This window comes from Capricornis sumatraensis, chromosome 22 (genome assembly GCF_032405125.1).
Source record: "Capricornis sumatraensis isolate serow.1 chromosome 22, serow.2, whole genome shotgun sequence".
In the NCBI taxonomy this organism is placed as follows: domain Eukaryota; kingdom Metazoa; phylum Chordata; class Mammalia; order Artiodactyla; family Bovidae; genus Capricornis; species Capricornis sumatraensis.
Window position 1 is genome coordinate 35,015,996 of NC_091090.1, and position 19,393 is coordinate 35,035,388.

Genomic DNA, 19,393 nt, shown 5'->3' on the forward strand with positions numbered 1-19,393 from the left:
ATATGATTTAAGTCATACAGTCATGGAAATAAAATTATACATGTAAATCACTGAGCAGAACAGGTCTGGAAAACAATAAGCACTTAATGACAAATATCTTATTACTGTTGACTAACTTGTGTTTTCATTTCGCTGCTTAGGTGTCAAAATGCCTCAAAGTGTACCCTTTCATGCTCTGGCAACAAGGGTCAGGGCCTTCCTTCTGAGGGATTATCACAACAAACACACAGTGATGACTTTCTTGAATTTGATTTTGGATTCTTGACAACAGGGAATATTGATCTTTGATACTGTTTTGTTGTTTGGCAAAGAGAAAACACACATATTTGTAATCTACCAAATAAAACGGGGTGGGAATAGTTGAACAGAGACAGGATAGTAATACAGCATGATAGAGTAGAATTTCCAGCAATTCAGTTGGGACAGCCATCTAACTGGTTTCCTCCTTCAACTCCTTACACCCTACTGCCCATGCATCAGTCACACACACACACACACACACACACACACACACACACACAGATAACTTAGATTGTATAGATTCCCTATTCAGAAATTTAATCGCATTCCATCATTTTCAGAGAAAAATGACAATGTGGAGAGTCTTCCATTTTCTGGCCTCTCACTATCTCTGCAATCCTATCAGCTATCACTCTTACCCACCCTCACTCCAATTCGGTCACTTCTGCCTCTTTGTTCTTCCTCGGCACACCAAACACATTTTCATCTCATCTCTGCATTTGATTTTCCCTCTGCTGGAATGCTTTCCCCTCGGAGACACATCTCTTATTCCTTTACTTCATTAGAAGCTCTGCTCAAATGTCATCTCATCAGAGAGGACTTCTCCAACCGCCCTATCTAAATAGCACCCATGTATACTTGTTTATTTAAAGCACTCCATCACATAAATTTGTGTATTTTGTACACCCTCCCCCAATAGAGTATCAGCTTGGTGAAAGCAGACTTTGTTTCGTTCACTGATGTACTCCCAGCACTTGAACAATGCCTAAAACTAGAAAAAGGAAAGACTTAACGACTGTAAAGAAACAAAGCAAAACAAAAAGAATGTATGGTTATCTATGTAGAAAGCCCAAAAGAATATACAGATATGAGTTTAGAAAGGCTGATAAATCAACTTCAGCTGAAAGCAGAAAATGTAGTAACTAAAAATATACTGTATAAAGGTAGCATCCAACAGGGTACTGTCCCTAAGAAATATTAACAAAATAAAACATTTAATGGAGAAAATTATAAAACTTTATTGAAAGATATTTTAAAAGTCAAAATAAATGGAGAATTATACCATGTTCATGAATTGGAAGACTCAATATTATAATTAATCTATACATTCAATACAAATCCAATAAAAATTTCAACTTTTCATCTGTTTGATTTGGAACTTGTCAATCTAATTCTAGAAGTTGTATAGAAAAGTAATTGGCTTAGAATAGCCAAGATACTCCAAGGAAGAAAAGTTTGTTGATGTTGAAGGTGGAGGTGGAATTGTCCTTAGAGATCAAGACCTTTTTCTAAAGTGGTGATACTCAGGATTGTATAGTACTGCCACAAGGATAGACAAATTGACCAGTGAGTCAGAACAGAAACCATCAACAGACTCCCCCACCCCTCCACACAAAGAAACTTGATTTATGAAAAGAGTCAGTGTTATAGACCACTGGGGAAAGGATGAACTTTTCAGAAAATGGTGTTGGAACAACCACTTACCATATGGAAAAAAACATACTGAAGTACTATCTCATGTTTTTGTAAAAATCAGTTCAGAGAGGACTAAAGACAAATGTAAAAGGCAAACTATAAAACTTTTTAAAGGCAGTAAAGAATAGCTTTATGACTTTTGAGTAGGAAATGATCAGTCCCTTACCACTCCTTGTATCCAGCTTTATAAGAGACTTTTCAAAAATAGTTATTTCCAGCAGGACATGGGTGACATTCCATAACATCTTACAACTTTCAAACTCACCTCTCTGAAGTCAACAAAGTCTGTTGCTACAATAAACAGGAAAAATTTTCAAAAAGGGTGATTATTTCACATGAGGCATTTAAGAAATTTTCACAGGTCAACTCTGACATGGAGGAAAGGAACTAAAAATTCCAGGATTATTAATGAGATGATCCACAAACTACAAACAGGAATCCTGGTTCTTCTGAGCAACACCATCTTGATGTCATCACCAGAAAGCCTGAGAATTGTTACCTGATGCAGCTGATTCTAGGAGTGTCAAGGCCGTATCATGACTCCTGGTTTCAGGAAGTCAAGAATGTGCTGATGACATCAAGAAAGGAGGACATGAAGTACTTTTTCTCCACACAGTAAGGCTTCTGAGCCATAGTGGCTGACATGCGTGAATGTCAGAGAATCTCTCCCAGGAACCAAGAATAATCTTCAAATACGAGGACAGATACTTCTATTTCCCCCCATTTCAATCCAGCTTCTGAAACATTCTACTAGTGGTTATTTGCCCTTTCCACAAAAAGACAATAACGAAGTATCTCGTGTGCTAAGAACATAACTTAAAAAAAAAAAATCTACATTTTTATAAAATTTGATTTAAAAATAGTATTTCAAACAGTAGAGTCACTAGAAGTACAGAGCTATCAAAAAGGTACACTTCATTTAGCATCCCCAGTGCCTTCTGCTTTCTGTGACTGGACTGTAGAGGCATCTCGGTTTTTCGCAGGGTTGTTCCCATCCTTGCCGACTTCTGCTTTCCCCTTTCTCCCTTTGGCCAGCTTCTCTCCCTTCTTCGCAGGGGCCTTTTTTGGCCTGGGCTCTGGTTTTGGAAGGGCAGGTTTAGCAGACAACCGTGCTGATCTCCTCTGTGGCTCATCCTTCACCTTCCCTTTGTCACCTTTAGCATCTCCTTTGGCCTTTCTCTTGGGCATGGTGGCAGCAGCGCTTGGCAGCCCAAGGGGTTCTTCTGTCTTTCTCACTGTTCCTAGAAAGATTTCTTTGACAAGACACAAAAAGTGTAAGTCATAAAGCAAAAGACTGACAAATTTAACTACATTAAAATTCACATTTTAACTATATTACAATTTGTAATTTATATAGCAAAAAGATGTATAAAAAAGTTAAGTTACAAGCTGGGGAAATATCTTCATAATACATATAACTGACAAAGGATTAGAGTCCAGACTATGTAAAGAATTCCTACAGATCCACAAGAAAAGGATGAAAGGAAAATTTAAAAACAATGGGCAAAAGTATTAATAAGTACTTCTTAGAAAAAGCATGAATGGTGAATAAGCAAACAAAAACGTCAACTTCATTAGTAATATGGGAATGAATACAAAAATCAAAGGATATAACATTTCATATCCATCAAATTGGTAAACTGTCTGACAATATTAAGGGCTCAGCAGATGTAGAACAATTAAAATGCATACACTTCTAGGGTGTGTGTTCATATGTGTGTAAATTAGTGTGTGGCATTATTTAAAGCAATTTCACCTCTAGGTGTTTACTTGGAGGAATTCTTGAAGGTGTGCATACAAGACCCCTACAAGAATGTTCATAGCAACACTGTAATTTAAAGAACCTAAAAGCACCCAGTGTCCTTCAATAGAATAAATACATTTTGGTAATATCTGCACAAGGGAATACTATTCAGCAGTAGAAATGAATAGACTACCGCTACATGCAAAAACACAGATGAATCTCAAGAACACAATGTTGGGCAAAAAAACAGAGTTGCAAAATAGATCTACAGTATAGATCCATTTCTAAGTGTAAAACTAAATGACTTTTTCTATGCAGTAAAACTAAAAAGAGCAAGGGATAAATATAAAAATAAAAACAGTAGTCACCTCAAAGGCAGCTGAGAAAAGGATGGTGTTCATCCAGAAATAAGGGCGGGGGGGGGGGGGCGGGGGAGGCGGGAGGAGTTCTTTCCCTTAAACTAGAAGAGGGTGGGGAATGAAACATGAGTAATACACCATTATTCTCTATATTTTACAGAGTAATTTTATGTGTTTGCTCAAGAATAAAAGCCACTTAAAAAAGGTGGGTAGGCCAGAGCACAGATTCAAGGTCACACAGAATAGAAATGATTTATTTTGAGTCTCAATAATTAGGACTTGGGCCCATGGCTGGTATTCAAACACTTTGGAAATTTTTTAAAGCTTTAGGCCAAGATTAGCTACTCATCCTTGTGTCCCATCCTTGAAAATGTTACCTGGGGAATTCTGTAACCCTATGCCCTGCCTTACTCCTTAATATTTTAAGAAAAAAATTATGTTTTATGTAAATTGCTCCAGAGTTTTGTATGGTACTTTTGCTGGATCTCACCATCTAGAGTGGGCAAACATGGTCCTTGAGTAAACTTAGATTTTTTTGAGCAAACTTAGATTTGATTTTTATATTTCCTGGCTAACAAAGGCAAGTGACCACCTGTAAATGGTGCTAAAACATCAAATTACTATTTTTTCACTATGACTAGAATTTCTGGAAATTTTGTCCTTTTCCTTCCTTCTTGTGGAACAGAGAGAGAAATGAGTTAAAATAAAGAGGCTTAGTGGTAAAGATCTGCTTACAATGAAGGAGACGCCAGTTTGATCCCTGGGTCGGGAAGATCCCCTGGAGAAGGAAATGGCAACCCACTCCAGTATCGTTGCCTGGGAAATCCCAGGACAGAGGAGCCTGGGAGGATATGGTCCATGAGGTATGGCAAGTCATTCTCCTTCCATCTCACTCCAGTTTGTTTCTTAGCCCATGTCCTGTCCTGGGAATGCTCACAGTCTGTTTCCTAGGCTCAGTCTTCATGTTAGATCCCTTGAAATCCATCCCAAGCAGAGGAACCAGGATCACCACATGTCAAAGGCCCAAACACAGCAAGTGACGACAAAGATAAATTCAAGAAAAACAGGCCACAAGCTGGATTCTGGATCTGAGTATATGAATATGGATTACATCATTGAAACTCACACTTAGGAAGTTTATCAGGAGAACCAGTGACTGACCTTACAAATATAGGAGACAAATGCACAAATAATGAAAAAACTGGCAGGATAAATGTTATGTCATTTTCATGAAGTCCAAGGAGGTCAGGAGGCAAAGGCTCTCACCGCACGTATTAATTTAAAATAAATTACTTGAGGTAGAGTACAGGGAATTTTTTAGGGCAATGAAACTATTCTGCATGCTACTAACTGTAAGGTTGGATAATGACATTACACATCAGAGAAAACCCACAGAACTACATACAAAGCATGAACCTTAATATAAACAATAATTATAATAATTAGTTAATATAATGTATAAATATTGGCTCATCCATTGTAACAAACATACCACACCAACGCAAGCTGTTAATAATGGAGGTAGAGAGAGAGAGAAAATATATGGGAACTCTCTTTCTGCTAAACCTAAAACTTTTCTAAAGAAATAAAGTCTACCAGTTAAAGTTAAACAAAAACATTTTAAGAATTAAAAAAGAAAGAAAGAATTTGCTAGGTGATAAAATATACAAGTCACAGGACTATAAATATTCCATCATGCATGTGAATAAAAAGAAAAATTGGCAGATAAATCTTTTCTAAGTTTTTGTTTTTACTTAAAAAATTTTTAACTGAAATATAGTTGATGTACAATATGATTTTAGCTTCAAGTGTGGCAGATAAATTTTCAAAGTAATATAACTTTTGGGAATACAGAGATAGGACTTTCAATGGTATTAATGAGGCAAGAAATTATCAAGACAGATTCTGAGGTTGTTTTCCCAAGACATGGCAACAATTTAAAAAGTTTTAGGAATCTAACAATTCCCTTTTGTTAAAATAACATTTCTCATGGCAAAATTTTATTAACAGACAACAGAACAAGTTTGTGAAAGTTCTGAATCATTGGAATTCATATTGTAAAGAACTGGACTGAAATTCTTGAGAAAAATCTCAATTTAACCCTTCATTTAACCAAATTGCTTGTTTTATGTTGTGGAAAGGTATCTCAGTAGCCTTAAGGCGGGGGGTAGGGAATATCCTTTTTTTAAAATCCTTTTCTTAGCTATGAAGATTTGTGTTTTTTTTTTTTTATATTAGAAAAAGACCTATGATGTTTAAATATACTGACAGAAACAGCTTTTAAAAAAAGACTAATAGAGAAAAAAAAGCAAATGATGTTTTTCTTCTGCTATAAAAATATACAAATGGTTAGTAAGATGAGATGCAGGTGTATTAAAATCTTCCACATAGTTAACTTCTGGGAATTCCCCAAACTGTGTCAATAACATATAAAATACATCAATCTCTGTCCCCAGAAATGGGCTGAATTTGTCCACCCCTCCAACCAAATTCATAGGTTGAAGTCTTAACCCTCAGTACCTCAGACTGTGACTGTATTGGGAGATGGGGCCTTTAAAGAGATGAATAAGTAAAATGAATTTATATGGGTGGGTCTTAATCCAATGACTGTCATATTGGATATTTGGACACAGATAATACAAACAGAGAGGACCACGTGAGGATATAGCAAGAAGATGCCATCTGCAAGTCAAAGAGAGAGGTCTCAGAAGAAGCTGAACCTGCTGCCACCTTGATCTTGGACTCCCAGCTTCCAGGACTGTGAGAAAATAAATGTCTGTGGTTCAAGATATTCAGTCTGTGATGTTTTGTTATGGCAGTCCTAACAAACAAGTACAGGAGGAAAAGAGTGTAAAGGCCTCAGTGACTCATGACATATCTTGTATTAGATTAATTCTGATGTTTTGCCCAGCTCTCAAAATCTTTTTTCCATGCTTTTTTTTTTCTCTTTCATCATGAGCCTGTCTCTACTATCTGAGGACCAAATCCCACCTCATCCCATATGCACCCCACACCATCCCCAGCAAAGGCACATTTCAGCAGCAGCCTTTTGCTTCTTTGCTTGTTCCTGACCTGGGTTCTAGGAAGTTTGTTCTAACTTGGGTTCTGGTTTCAATCCAAAGTCAGAAGGCCACTCTCTTCTCTCCGCCTCTTACTTATGGCAAGATAGTGCCTTGGGGTTGGAGGGAAGACCTGGAAAATGGTTACAACACCAAGCTTAGGAAGGAGACAATAAAGAATATAGTATAAATAAATAAACGATCCTATTCAAGGTGCGGTACGCTACAGGAGCAAGAGGTCACACAGTGTCACTCTCCAAGGCCTATTTGTTCTCCACATTCCAAGGTGGGCAGACTGAACTTCCATATGAGGTTAAGTGAGAGAGACTGGGGGAGGAAGGGAGGGTTAGTAGGTGAAGGTAAGAAAGGGCAGAGTGTTTAAAAGGGTAGGGCTACGGCTGGATCTTGTCAGAACACACCTGATTTGAAGAGAAGGAGAGAGCCATAAGCTTCCAGACAAACTGTGACCCATCCGCAGCACGCTGGCTTGGGGTACACTCAGCTTCCCTGCTAAAGGACTCCTGCTCCTCAGCATCAGGGAAAGATGGAGAAGATGAATCCTCATCACCTTCTGGGCCCCTGAAGCCCTTGTTCCTCACAAGGCACCACATTAACTCACCTGTATTTCTGAGTAGTGTAGAGGGGATTTTAAGTGAAAATGTCTTAGATAAGTTTGCACTAAGCACCTGCCAAACTTACTGTCTTGCTAACAAGAGAAACTATTACAAGATGATAAAAGCATGGGTCTTCCAGAGAAGGTATGAAAATGGAGGAGTAATAGGGCTGGGAAAGGGATGCCTATACACATTGCCTGTTAAAAAACGTAAGGAAGAAAAAAAAAAACAACAGTTCACAACAGTTCATTAGGTAAGGATTGTCCTTTCTTGTCTCAAGGCCATAAAAACATCACATTCATATTAGTCATTTGAGGGAACCTGGAACAATGTGATCTGAGAGACTAGGCTTGGCTGTTAGAAATAGTAACAATAATGATATTAATTCATCTAAGAAGAAGACCCTGAGGGTATACCCAAGGCTGTTTGGTATTATAGCAAGACTTCTTTCCCAGAAAAGCGTTTGATTCACTTAACATGGAAGCAGGTCATGTCACAGAGTTAAGAAGCCAGACCCCAGAGCACAAACCCTGGTTTTAAACAAGTGCTGCCAGTGACTTCTCAAGCTTCAAAGCAATATGGAGTATCCACAGCTGGCCCATTTCTTAACTTTAGGGTCTTTTTTCTTGTTGACAGGGAAAGGACAAAGTGGAGGCAGACTCAGTCCTTCGGCGTCTCCTTTAGGAGGGGGTTCTCAGTGGTGAGGCCTCGTAAGCTGGGGAAGGGCGCTGAGAAAGAGTCCAGGCCAGGGCAGCCTAGCCCACAGCCCTGCGGGCCCAAGGTTTTCAAATCCCCTCCTCGCCTCCCTTTTTTTCTGCCCTAGTGTCTCCGTGAGGGGACCTCTCATCCCTGAAGGACCTGAGATCTCTCTAACCTTCACCTCCCAGATTCCGCTTTTCCCAAAAATTAACACTCGAAGCCCAGGAGAGCCACGGCAGCTGTTCTGGAGAGTGGAAGGCAAAGTGGGGCTGTCGGGGGCCCGAGGTCACCCTATCACAAGGGCCAGATTGCAGAAGGGTCGCCAATCTACGGAGGGCAGCGGGATTACCCCGGTTTTCCGGAGACACAGGCTCAGGCTCCCCGGGTACTCACCCGAGTCTCGCGGCCGTCCGAGGGGCGCGGGACTCCCAGCTGCCGGCCTGCAGCGCCGGTGCCCGGGGCTAAGGAAAGGCCGTCGCGGACCGCAGGCTGGCGAACAGACGCCCGGAGCTGGGCGCTGCCGGGAACAGGAAGGCAAGTCAAGGCAAGGATGCGCTTCCGGGGCTGCAGGCTTCGGGTAGCCTCGCAGAGCGGGGGACCCGCCGGCTCTCCCCCGCTCGGAGCGAGTGTCCGCTTCCGGCGCCGCGGGCTCCCGACCCACCCTGAGCAGCGTGGCCTCAGCACCACGGCCTGGGGCGAGAGAAATAAGAAAAGGAGGTGTGAAGATTTTTAACTATCTTAAATTATAAAGGCGAGCCAGGGTCGCTATGGAAAAACGGTTGTTTCCGCCCGGTTTCGAACCGGGGACCTTTCGCGTGTGAGGCGAACGTGATAACCACTACACTACGGAAACACCTCTGAAGAACGACTTCCTTAGCAGATCCTTTCTGCTAAAAACAGACTCCTCCTATTTCCTCCTCTTCCGATTTCTCATCGTTATCCTTGCAATTGTGCATTGTTAATACGCGAGTGGTTCTTCTACTACTCTCCCAAATTAGAGAGGCCAATTAGATGCGCAAACCAAGCCCCTGCAGCATACAGATCTGAACCCAAATTCTTAATACATTCTTATTCTGGAAGTGACCGGATGGGGGAGAAAAAGAGACTTCAACCCCTTCACTCTTATTTCTCTTCCCCCAGCCCTCACTATTACTTTTCAATCTGAACTTTTGGATTTTAATTTCTTTCTCTTGCCTTACTAGGTTACGTCAAACCCATCTTTCAGTCACAATGGACTGGCGGGGCTGGGCGTGTCACCGAGCCCAGGCACAGTTCTCTGTTCGGCTTTGGCTATCGCCACCGCATGGTCGGATGCGGAATTTGCTCTGCAAAGGAGTTTTGACCCCCAGTTGTGGTCAAAAGCGGGTCCTTCTCGTTCCTGAGACTTACAGGTAGTGGAACTTGAAACTTCACCTTGCAGTGGATTTTCTAACTCCACTCAGTTCCTCAATGCTCAGCAGAGGTAAAGAAGGAAAAGTGAGGATGCGCACTACGAGCCAGCCAGGAGTCGAACCTGGAATCTTCTGATCCGTAGTCAGACGCGTTATCCATTGCGCCACTGGCCCCCGCACGTGGGTGATAAGGAGGCGGACCTGCCTTCATCAGAAACTAGGCGGCGGCACATTTCCACTTTTTGGAGTCTGCTCCTGGGCCTGAAAGCCGGGTTTTCTTGACTAGTTCAGACTGCAGAGCGTGAACTCTCTGGCGGCCACTTCGTCTGCAGGTGCCCCAGAGTCTGTGCTCCTTTCTCAGGATGTCTGTACCGAACCTTGCACCCTCTCTGTCCCCAAATCACCTCTCCATCCATTCATTCATTCATTCAACCAATATTACCATTCAAGGCACTGGAAAGACGACTGAAGAAAACAAGTTGTGATCTTTGACTTCAAGAAGACTGCATGGACGTAGCTAAGACGGTATTAAAACTCTCAATAAATGAAATAACCGTGATAAGCACTTAGAGGTAAAAAGAGAAACGGAAAGAGAATTTGAAAGTCCATCAGGGAAAGGGATGAACGATAAATATGGGTATCTAGGAAAAGAGCCATCTGGAACTGTGGAAATCTCCAGGGCAAAATCCTGGAGGTGGGAGCGTACTTGAGACGTTTCAGCAATGTCTAGGAGGGCAGTGCTGGGCAGAGATGGGTAGGAGACCTCGGGGAGATAACCTCGGGCCTTGTACGCCCTTGTCTGAACTTTGGCTGTTACTCCCTAGGAAACTGGAAGCTTTTGTGATGCCAAAATCTTGGCTCTCTGTGCACCCATGCTGAACAGAAATACGGAGGGAGTCATGGAGGAGAAGGAAAGAGTGGCTTCACTTCTTTGCCAGGCAAAGGAGGAACACAATAGGCTAGGGCCTCAAGAACTGTGCCCTGCCCCTCCTTCCGTGGTGAATAGGAAGTTATACAGTCAGGCAGAGGTATATGATAAGATCAAGGCAGTAACAGTCTAGCATTCTTCTTCTGCCAAGTTTCAAAAGGGTGGGGTTGCTGACAAGATTAGGGTGTGTGCCAGTCTCAGGTGATCCGGTTCCTTAATTCTGATGAGCCTCTCTGGTCCCTTTAATATTGCTTCAGGTGGTCTCCCGGCTGCCCCTCCTTTGATTAACACTGTTCGAATCTGCTCTTTGGAACTCAGAGAGGGTCATGGAGGCTGGAGTCTTACCTACAAGAAATGGAGGACAAAAAGGCCTCCCTCCATGCCCAGGATCCCTCTGTTCCACATAATATCTGCAAAGATCTCCCTTCATTTTGAAGGTTTTGTATGTTTTTTTTTTTTTCTCTCTCTCTCTCTCCTTTTTTTTTTTTGGCTTTCTCAGATTTCTCTGGTGTTCTGACATGAGCTGAGGCTTGCTTTCATTTTGATTTTAGAGATCTTCTCCTGGGTCTTTTCTGAGGGTTCCAGTTTCCAGTCTTCTCTTCAGGGTTTGTCCCAGCTAGAAAAAGAGAAACAGAGTCCAGAAAAATAACCAGTAGGAAAATATACATGCATTTCTAGAAATTGGCTTATGTGATTGTGGTGACTGACAAGTCTGAAATCTGTATTGCTGGATGGCAGTCTAGAAAAATCTCAGCCAGGAGCTGATGCTATAGTCTTGAGATAGTTTCTTCTTCCTTAGGAAAACCTTCATTTTGCTCTTAAGTCTTTCAACTTGTTAGAAAAGGACCATGCACATTACTAAGGATAATCTCTTTTACTTATTATAGTCAACTAATTGTAGATGTTAACCACATGTATAAAATACCTTCACAGCAACATGTACAGTACAGTTCATTTGCTCAGTCATGTCCAACTCTTTGCAATCCCATGGATTGCAGCATGCCAGGCTTCCCTTCCCAATGCTCACATCCATACATGATGTACATTACTGTTTAATTAAATAACTGCAACATGTATATTACTGTTTAATTGAATAACTGGGCTCTGTAGACTAGCCAAGTTGACATGTAAAAATCAATCATTCCTGTGGTGGAGTCTCCTCCTCCCTGGGTCACAGTTCTCTTCTTCCAGTTCTCTCCCAAGTATTTGGGAAATAGTAGCACTGCCAGTTATTTCCACTCTCAGCAGTTTATGACACAGAGATCTACACCTTCTCCAATTTCAGTTGTGTGGAACAGAGCAATGTCAGGGGCCTGTCCATGGTCTTTGGAGATCACATCCAGATTTCTGAAAATGATTGCTCTTGGTCTCACTTTTTCTCCCAAGACTTGTCTCTAGCTTGTTAAAAACTCCTTTGATGTCTCAGAATTTCTGTGCAAATTTTGAACACGTGCCAGTCAAAGGAAAAACCCAAACCAAATATTACTGGCTCTGCTGTCTTTCTAAATGTCCACTCCAGCTTGGACAAAGTCATGTTAGGTGTGACTATGCTGTTTATGATTATCTTGGGAAATTCCATGGACTGAGGAGCCTGGTAGGCTTCAGTCCATGGGGTCGCAAAGAGTCGGACACGACTGAGCAACTTCACTTTCTTTCTGGGCTCCAAGCACATTAATAAAACGATGGTTAATCTTATATTATTAAAGAAATCGGTGCTTACTTATTTCATGGAGTCAATCAGACTGTGCGTCAAGTTCATAGACTCAATCGTTTTATGAAAAAGAAATCTAGCAGAGTCAGGGCTTTTTAACCTCTCCCTCACATCATGTTTGCAGGGAGAGATTAATGCCAATGGCTGGTTTAGAGTGAGACAAAGATATCCTTTAATATTGACACAGTTTAAAAATACTGGCATGTTAATTTCAGCATTTTCAGAATAGTCACAGATTTCAAGCAAGCAGCCTATTATAATTACAAGTTTCAATTGGGAAGTTACTTTCACAGCTATGGCAACAATTTGTAAAACTCTTTGCCAGTTCCATTAAAGTCCTTTGTCTAAGGACATATCTATTTCATAGAATAGAATGAATCTGGAACAGTTACAAATACACAAGCACCTATGAAAATATAGTACTTCTTGTGGATGCTCTAAATTTAACAGTTTTATCAAGTAGATCCTTTGGATAAGTTATCGAACAAGAAAGCTTCTCTTCCTCTAGCTGCAGAAGAGAGGAGATTGCTCCTTTACCTCTTTCCAAGACTAGGTTTTAATAATAAAATCTTGAATTTTTTAAAGATACGACTTAGTCAAGCAAGAAGCAGGCAGGTGGGAGTCTATTTTAAGGAAACAAATGGGGGTAAGAAAGAGCTCGAATTTTAATTAAAATCCATGAAATAAAGAACACAGGGCGTTCTTTCTTCAGGGACTAGTTCCTGGTGCAGAAAGTGTTCTGGTGCAAATGTGTTACACGACTCGGAGGGGTGTTCTCGTGTAAATGTGGCTAATTTCCTTTCCTCCAGGGGTTCCAGGTCATACTTCACCCAAGGAAGCCTGAGCTGCTGAACTCTTGCCCTTCCTGGCGGTTTCCGGAGACTCCTCTGGCGCCGCCCAGGGCTTCAGGCTCGCTCCCGAGTTTTCCTTACCTCACTCCTGCACGGAGGGTCTCAGTTTTCCTATGGCCGCGCGGTCTTTTAGGTCTTTGGGGGAGAAGCAGGGGTTCATCTTTAGGATTTGGGAGATCATCTGGAGAGCTCGCCCGAGCGTCAATACAAGGAAATGCATGCAGGGGGCGAGAACGGGGGAAAGCTAAGATCATTCCTTTTCTATGTTGATTTGGAAGCTGGCAAACGTGTTGGCTCCGTGGCTTAGCTGGTTAAAGCGCCTGTCTAGTAAACAGGAGATCCTGGGTTCGAATCCCAGCGGGGCCTTTTGTGGTTTTCCTACCCTCAAAAAGAATACGAAGAGATCAAAACCCTAATCAACTTAAAGTGTAAATTTTCCCTATGGTGTTTCACGAAAGTGCTTTATGTGACTCTGAGAGTGGGGACGGTTTTGTTGTTTATAAAAAAAGAAAAAGAAGAGACCAAGATAAATTTGTTTTTCTTTCAGAAGAATTTCTACCTTTCTTAAGGTTTCATGTAATATTTTTTTCAGCAAGTACCAAAGGATCCAGGGAAAGCACAAGGCAAAGGAACCAGATTAAAACTACAAGCGGCATAATAATCTCTAGTCATTCTATTCTTTTCCCTGGTGAAATCCCAAACAATTGGGTTTTCATAATCTACTTTCGTAATCTACAGGCAATATTTTTAATCAAGATCAGTCTCTGGAATGATTGATAAACGTGTTGCTGAAAAGGCTTGTTGTTGTTCAGTCTTTAAGTCGTGTCTGACTGGACTCGAGTCCATGGGCTGTCACCCACCAGGCTTTTCTGTCTTTCACTATCTCAAATTTGCTCAAATTCATGTCCATTGGGTTAGTGATGCTATGTAACCATCTCATCCTCTGCCGCCCCCTCCTTTTGCCTTCAATCTTTCCCAGCATCAGGGTCTTTTCCAGTAAGTTGGCTCTTAGCATCAGGTTGCCAAAGTATTGAAGCTTTAGCTTCAGCAGCAGTACTTCCAATGAATATTCATGGTTGATTTCCTTTAGGACTGACTGGTTTGATCTCTTTGCTGTCCAAGGGACTCTCAAGAGTCTTCTCCAACACCACCTTTCAAAAGAATCAATTCTTTTGCGGTCAGCCTTCTTCATGGTCCAACTCTCAAGTCTGTACTTGTTACTGGAAAAATTATAGCTTTGACTTTATGAACCATTGTCAGTGAAGTGATGTCTCTGCTTTTTAATACACTGTCTAGGTTTGTCATGGAGAAGGCAATGGCACCCCACTCCAGTACTCTTGCCTGGAAAATCCCAGGGACGGCGGAGCCTGGTAGGCTGCAGTCCATGGGGTCGCTAAGAGTCGGGGATGACTGAGCAACTTCACTTTCGCTTTTCACTTTCATGCATTAGAGAAGGAAACAGCAACCCACTCCAGTGTTCTTGCCTGGAGAATTCCAGGGACGAGGGAGCCTAGTGGGCTGCCGTCTATGGGGTCGCACAGAGTCGGACACGACTGAAGCAACTTAGCAGCAGTAGCAGCAGCAGGTTTGTCGTAGCCTTCCTTCCAAGGAGCAAGTGTCTTTTAATTTCATGACTGCAGTCACCATCTGCAGTGATTTTGGAGCCCAAGAAAAGAAAATCTGTCACTGCTTCCACTTTCCCTCCCTTCTATTTGCCATGAAGTGATGAGACCAGATGCCATGATCTTATTTTTCCTTAACCTTAGAGAATGCTTCAGCATCTCAGTTCGTACCAACCACTAAAATCCAACCATATAACATGAGTTGTAAATGGCTATTTTAAAAGGTGGTCTTGTGCTCAGAGTTTTTTTGGAAAGGAAAATCAAAGAGGAAAATACTTGTCACAGTGATTTCAGAAAGAAGTTATCAGGAGAAGCATCCTTTTCATTGTATACCCACAGGGTGGATATCCCACTAGAACTGACTGACCTGAAGCTGTTCAGTCAGCACCCAGGCTGACTTGAAGGAGCAGTCCAGGAGAGTCTAGGGTGCCTTAAGAGAAAGGAAGGAAATATGAGAAGTGGATCATAATTTGGCCGCTTTATATAGAAACTCAAGATCAGGGAAATGAAGTTCATTGTAACTGTTACCCATTTGCTCATCTCCCAAGACCAACCCCTCTACCACCTGGCCCAGAAAGTCTCACCAACCTGACTTTTACCTTCAGAGAACATGATTTTGTGTAGATGGTCAACAGTTGAAATATGATCTTCTGGTCTATCTGCAGAAACAAAATGTCCCAACACTTTGAAAAATAGTTCAGAAAACAATTCTACTTTTATGGAGGCTTTCTCCACTCACTCTTCAGCTTAATTCCCCACTTTTCCTTATAGGCATCTCAGAGCAATGGAAGTGTCAATGAAAATTCAATAAATAATCAACTTAAGAAGAAAAAAAAGGGAATTTTATTTGAGCTAAACTGAGGATTATAACCAAGAGACAGATCCTCAGAAAACTCTGACAACTGTTCTACTTGTTAGAAGTTGAAGGAACGAACAGTCATATGCATTTTCGAGACAAAGGATAGTACATCAACATGACATGCTGACATTTTATGTGAAGTTCACCAAGGTTATACCTAGTCCATAGAAGCACATACAAAGCAAGCATACAGTTATCATACTCCCTACAAAACTGGTAAAGAATGCTATTCTTTTAAGAAAAGGAAAGAGGGAAAAAATGATCTTTATGGTGGAGCAGTCACTTCCTTCTTTGAGGTGCTCTGGTTAATGTGCACACTGCACATTAAGGAGGGAGGAGGTCCAAACAAACAAAGAGAATTTTATGTTTAATTTTCTGCCCCACTTTAATATACAAATTTTATTTCAGGAGACAGACCGTCTTTTTCATATGCTTCTATATTCTGCACAACAAAGCCTTTTTCCCAGGCCCAGGTTACAGATCTCAAATGGTAAGGCCAGCTGGGTCATGGTAGAGATGTCAACACTAGATAACTCCTTAATTCTGTTACCAACTCTACCTTAACTTTCACCCTTCTGCTCCATCAGGCTCCAGGAATACCTTTACGAGGATGCTTCCAGCCAAGTGGCCCTCAATAGATTGCCTGATCTGCACCATTGAGATAGTGTTACTGGCTATGGAAGCTATGGAATATTCCAGGTGAAGAATTTACCCATCTCTCCTAAAGTCTAAAAATCTTCCTAACTCTCCATGTATCCATCGTGAAAGTGATTTACATATACAAGTGAAAATGGTTTACAGTTAAATACTTGTTTATCTACCCAGTGCTTATCATGTGGCAGGCACCATGCTAATCTCACTTCGGTCATGAGTTTTGTCCACTGATGGACAAAACCTGCTGATGGAAGGGTGAATCGAACAGTTCAATGGCAATTACAGTATCGTGAGATATAACCCCACTGGAGTGGAGGGTACAGTAGACCACACTGTGATACTCAGCTCAGACTGAGTGGAGATAGGAGGTGGGGGAAGACTTCCTGGAAGGAGTGATAGCCAAACCGAGCATGGCGGAGATGTAGGCGAGATCCAGACAAGAAAGTGGGCTGGAGGTGAAAGGTTGTTGTTGAGCCGTGAAAGACGCTGGGATTCTTGGCCTCCAGAGGAGAGGAATTCAATCTCAGGCCAGTGACAAGGCTTGATTGCTCAGAGCTTTTGTGTAATAAAGTTTTATTAAAATATAAAAGAGAGAAAGCTTCGGACGTAGACATCAGAAGGGGCAGAAAGAGTGCCCTGCTAGTCTATAGCCACATGTTTTAGGTCTGTTAGAAAGCTATTAATCAGATAAGAGAGCACCTCAGGGCTGACCGAGTTTCACCAGGCCCCTCTCCCACAACATGCGTTTTTGAGATAGGATGGTACAGGTGTGTCATCCCCCAGCCATAAAACAATTGATATGAATACTGGTTTGTTGAACTATTATCAGCCCAAGGTTTAGGAAAAGAAAAAACAGTTAGTCTTTGGCGGAACCATTTTAAAGAAAGGTAAATTCCAAAGCAAATACATAGTTTCATTAACATAGCTTAATAAAATATTTCCATAAGAAAAACGCATTGGTTAACTCAAGGTTTGAGAAAAGTTAAGTTCAGATGGAACCAGTGTCGTCATGGCAGCACAGAATTTTAAGAGGAAAAAAAATTGACGCAGCCTATTTCCTCCTTTTGGAGACCCCTGGCCTTCCTGCCTGTTACCTTCTCAAACAGAGAAGTAGAAGAGGTGCTCCAGGCAAACGGGACAGTGTGTGGTGAGAACAAGGATGCTCAGTTTGGGTAAGTGGAAGCAGTAAGAGAATAGAGTGTGCAGATCTTGAAATTCTTCTTTGTCTAGAGATGACCATAGGCAGGTAGGCATGGAGTCATCCTCAGTATTTATGGCATCATGAAAACCACAGGTGGACTTGATTTGATAGCTGATGCAGCTCAAATGTTTCATACTTTCTTTTTAAAAGATCATAAGTTACCAAAGCAGTATGGGTGGAACCTGAATTTAAAAGTTATGGATTGAGTAGGGCCTCTAGCTGGGCTGCTGAGGTTCTCTATGGGGTCGGATCCTTCCGACTCAAGGATCAAACCCTGGTCTCCCACAGTAATTGAAAGTAATTGTTCTAGATAAGGTCTAGGTGTATGCGCAACATCGGCTAAAAAGCTGTAGCTAAAAGGGACAAAGTAAAAATAGAATGAGATATATGACACAGTGGCATTTATGTAAATTAAAAATGTATATAGCGAAACCAAAAATGTGTTCTACAAAAACACACAGCAAACAAAAAAAAGGATGATCTTTCCAATGATTTCTTAAGGGGGAGTGGGAGATGAGAAATAAAATTGAAGAAAGGCTATTAAAAGGGAATCTATAAATAAATAAAACAAAAGAATGGCCCTGTAGACATCAGTGAAAGGAGTAACTTTTATTCAATTCCTTGAATGTAAAGGAGAGAGAGGGACAGACAGCTAGAGACAGGGAAAGGAGATTAAAATGACTAGATCTTAACTTGTGTTCTGGGCACAGAGTGCTTTCATTTTAGAACTTGGCTAATTTCTTTTCTTTAATATTTAAAATGTTTTTTAATTTTGGATAATTTATTTAGGAAAAAAGGAAAAACAGATTAATCCACAGGGGAAACGTGGGGAAAAGCTGGTGATATACACAACCGTTCGACTGATTCAAAAACATAAGCAATGTCAGGAGTGGGATTCGAACCCACGCCTCCAGGGGAGACTGCGACCTGAACGCAGCGCCTTAGACCGCTCGGCCATCCTGACTCGCTGTACTTTCATTGCCCTCAAATTTCATTTCAATGTCTACGTGAATGATGGTTTCCCGCCCCCGCCCCGCCTTTTTTTTTCTTTTTCTCTTTTTCTGAGGATGCGGAAAATTTTCAATTAAAAAAAGCAACCACCAGTTTACGTACGGCCCCGGACGCCGACCCCGAGTGGAAACGCAGAGTCAAACGCCGGGTTGCGGGGGCCGCCGGGCAGTGTCTTCTGAATAAACGCGGATTCGATTCTAGGCTGCAGCCGGCGGGGCGGCGCTCGGCTGGGTAGCCAAGAGTAAGGGAAATTTCTTTCCACTCTCGACAGAATTCTTGTTTATATAATGGCACCCATATTGCTGAAATTGCCTTACTTAAACTGACACCTGCTCCTGGGAAGTCTTACGCTATTCAGTTTGGTGCTTGCTGGGGCCCAGCCCTCGGGTGCTCATTAACTCCTCCCTCCTCTCCTTTCTGTCCGCTGGACCCTCGAGACCTATGTAAGGGGGTCCCAGTGTCTTGCTTCTTGATCTGAATTTTCTAGCTGTACCCTGAGGATGGGTGGACTTTTCTGAATGGATGTTATGCTGCTCTCAGAAAGGAGGCATCAAACTAAAACCAGTTCTGCCTTTCTCTTTCTACAAATGTGTCACTCTATCTTACCTTAATTCGTAAGGTTTTCGTACATCTGTGTTTATGTCCAGCAAAGCTGTACCTCAAAGACTTTCCAACTAGTTTGAAACACTCCTCAAAAAGTATTTAGTTTAAGTCCTTTGAACTAAACAACACAGATTCTTTTTTATTTTTTAAAGAAGAGGATGAACCCAAATATTGTTTGTATTTGAGTGAGACTTGGGATCATTGTTACTTTTAAAAATTAACTTTCATATGTATTCAAGGAAGAAGACTATTTCCATTTTAAATTTTAAAGTGAGTGGCAAGAATAAAGGCGCGTATAGTTGAGAGTCGACTAGGAGTTTTCCAGAGGGCGATTTGAGGAGACCTGAGTGTTGTTTGGAGGCAGAAGGAGC

The 19,393-nt window shown here is 41.6% G+C and overlaps 1 protein-coding gene and 4 non-coding genes across 6 annotated transcripts; 1 reads left to right on the forward strand and 4 right to left on the reverse strand.

Moving 5' to 3' along the window:
• Window positions 1-1,338: 1,338 nt before the first annotated feature.
• On the reverse strand, window positions 1,339-8,683 carry HMGN4 (high mobility group nucleosomal binding domain 4). Of its 2 annotated transcripts, none has more exons than XM_068960758.1 (2): window positions 8,585-8,683; window positions 1,339-2,969 (listed from the first exon to the last, which is right to left on the reverse strand). In XM_068960758.1, exon 2 carries the CDS (start codon window positions 2,902-2,904, stop codon window positions 2,632-2,634), a length of 273 nt encoding a protein of 90 aa, XP_068816859.1. In that variant the 5' UTR covers window positions 2,905-2,969; window positions 8,585-8,683; the 3' UTR covers window positions 1,339-2,631. The 2 variants fall into 2 exon arrangements, with proteins under 2 accessions (XP_068816859.1, XP_068816860.1); XM_068960759.1 differs by lacking the exon at window positions 8,585-8,683 and adding an exon at window positions 4,555-4,651.
• Window positions 8,684-8,971: 288 nt separating this feature from the next.
• Window positions 8,972-9,044, reverse strand: TRNAV-CAC (transfer RNA valine (anticodon CAC)). Its single transcript has one exon. It is a non-coding gene; the product is annotated as a tRNA-Val (tRNA).
• A 639-nt stretch (window positions 9,045-9,683) lies between these two features.
• On the reverse strand, window positions 9,684-9,756 carry TRNAR-ACG (transfer RNA arginine (anticodon ACG)). Its single transcript has one exon. It is a non-coding gene; the product is annotated as a tRNA-Arg (tRNA).
• Window positions 9,757-13,364: 3,608 nt separating this feature from the next.
• TRNAT-AGU (transfer RNA threonine (anticodon AGU)) lies at window positions 13,365-13,438 on the forward strand. The gene has a single exon. It is a non-coding gene; the product is annotated as a tRNA-Thr (tRNA).
• Window positions 13,439-18,289: 4,851 nt separating this feature from the next.
• TRNAL-CAG (transfer RNA leucine (anticodon CAG)) lies at window positions 18,290-18,372 on the reverse strand. Its single transcript has one exon. It is a non-coding gene; the product is annotated as a tRNA-Leu (tRNA).
• Window positions 18,373-19,393: the final 1,021 nt, after the last annotated feature.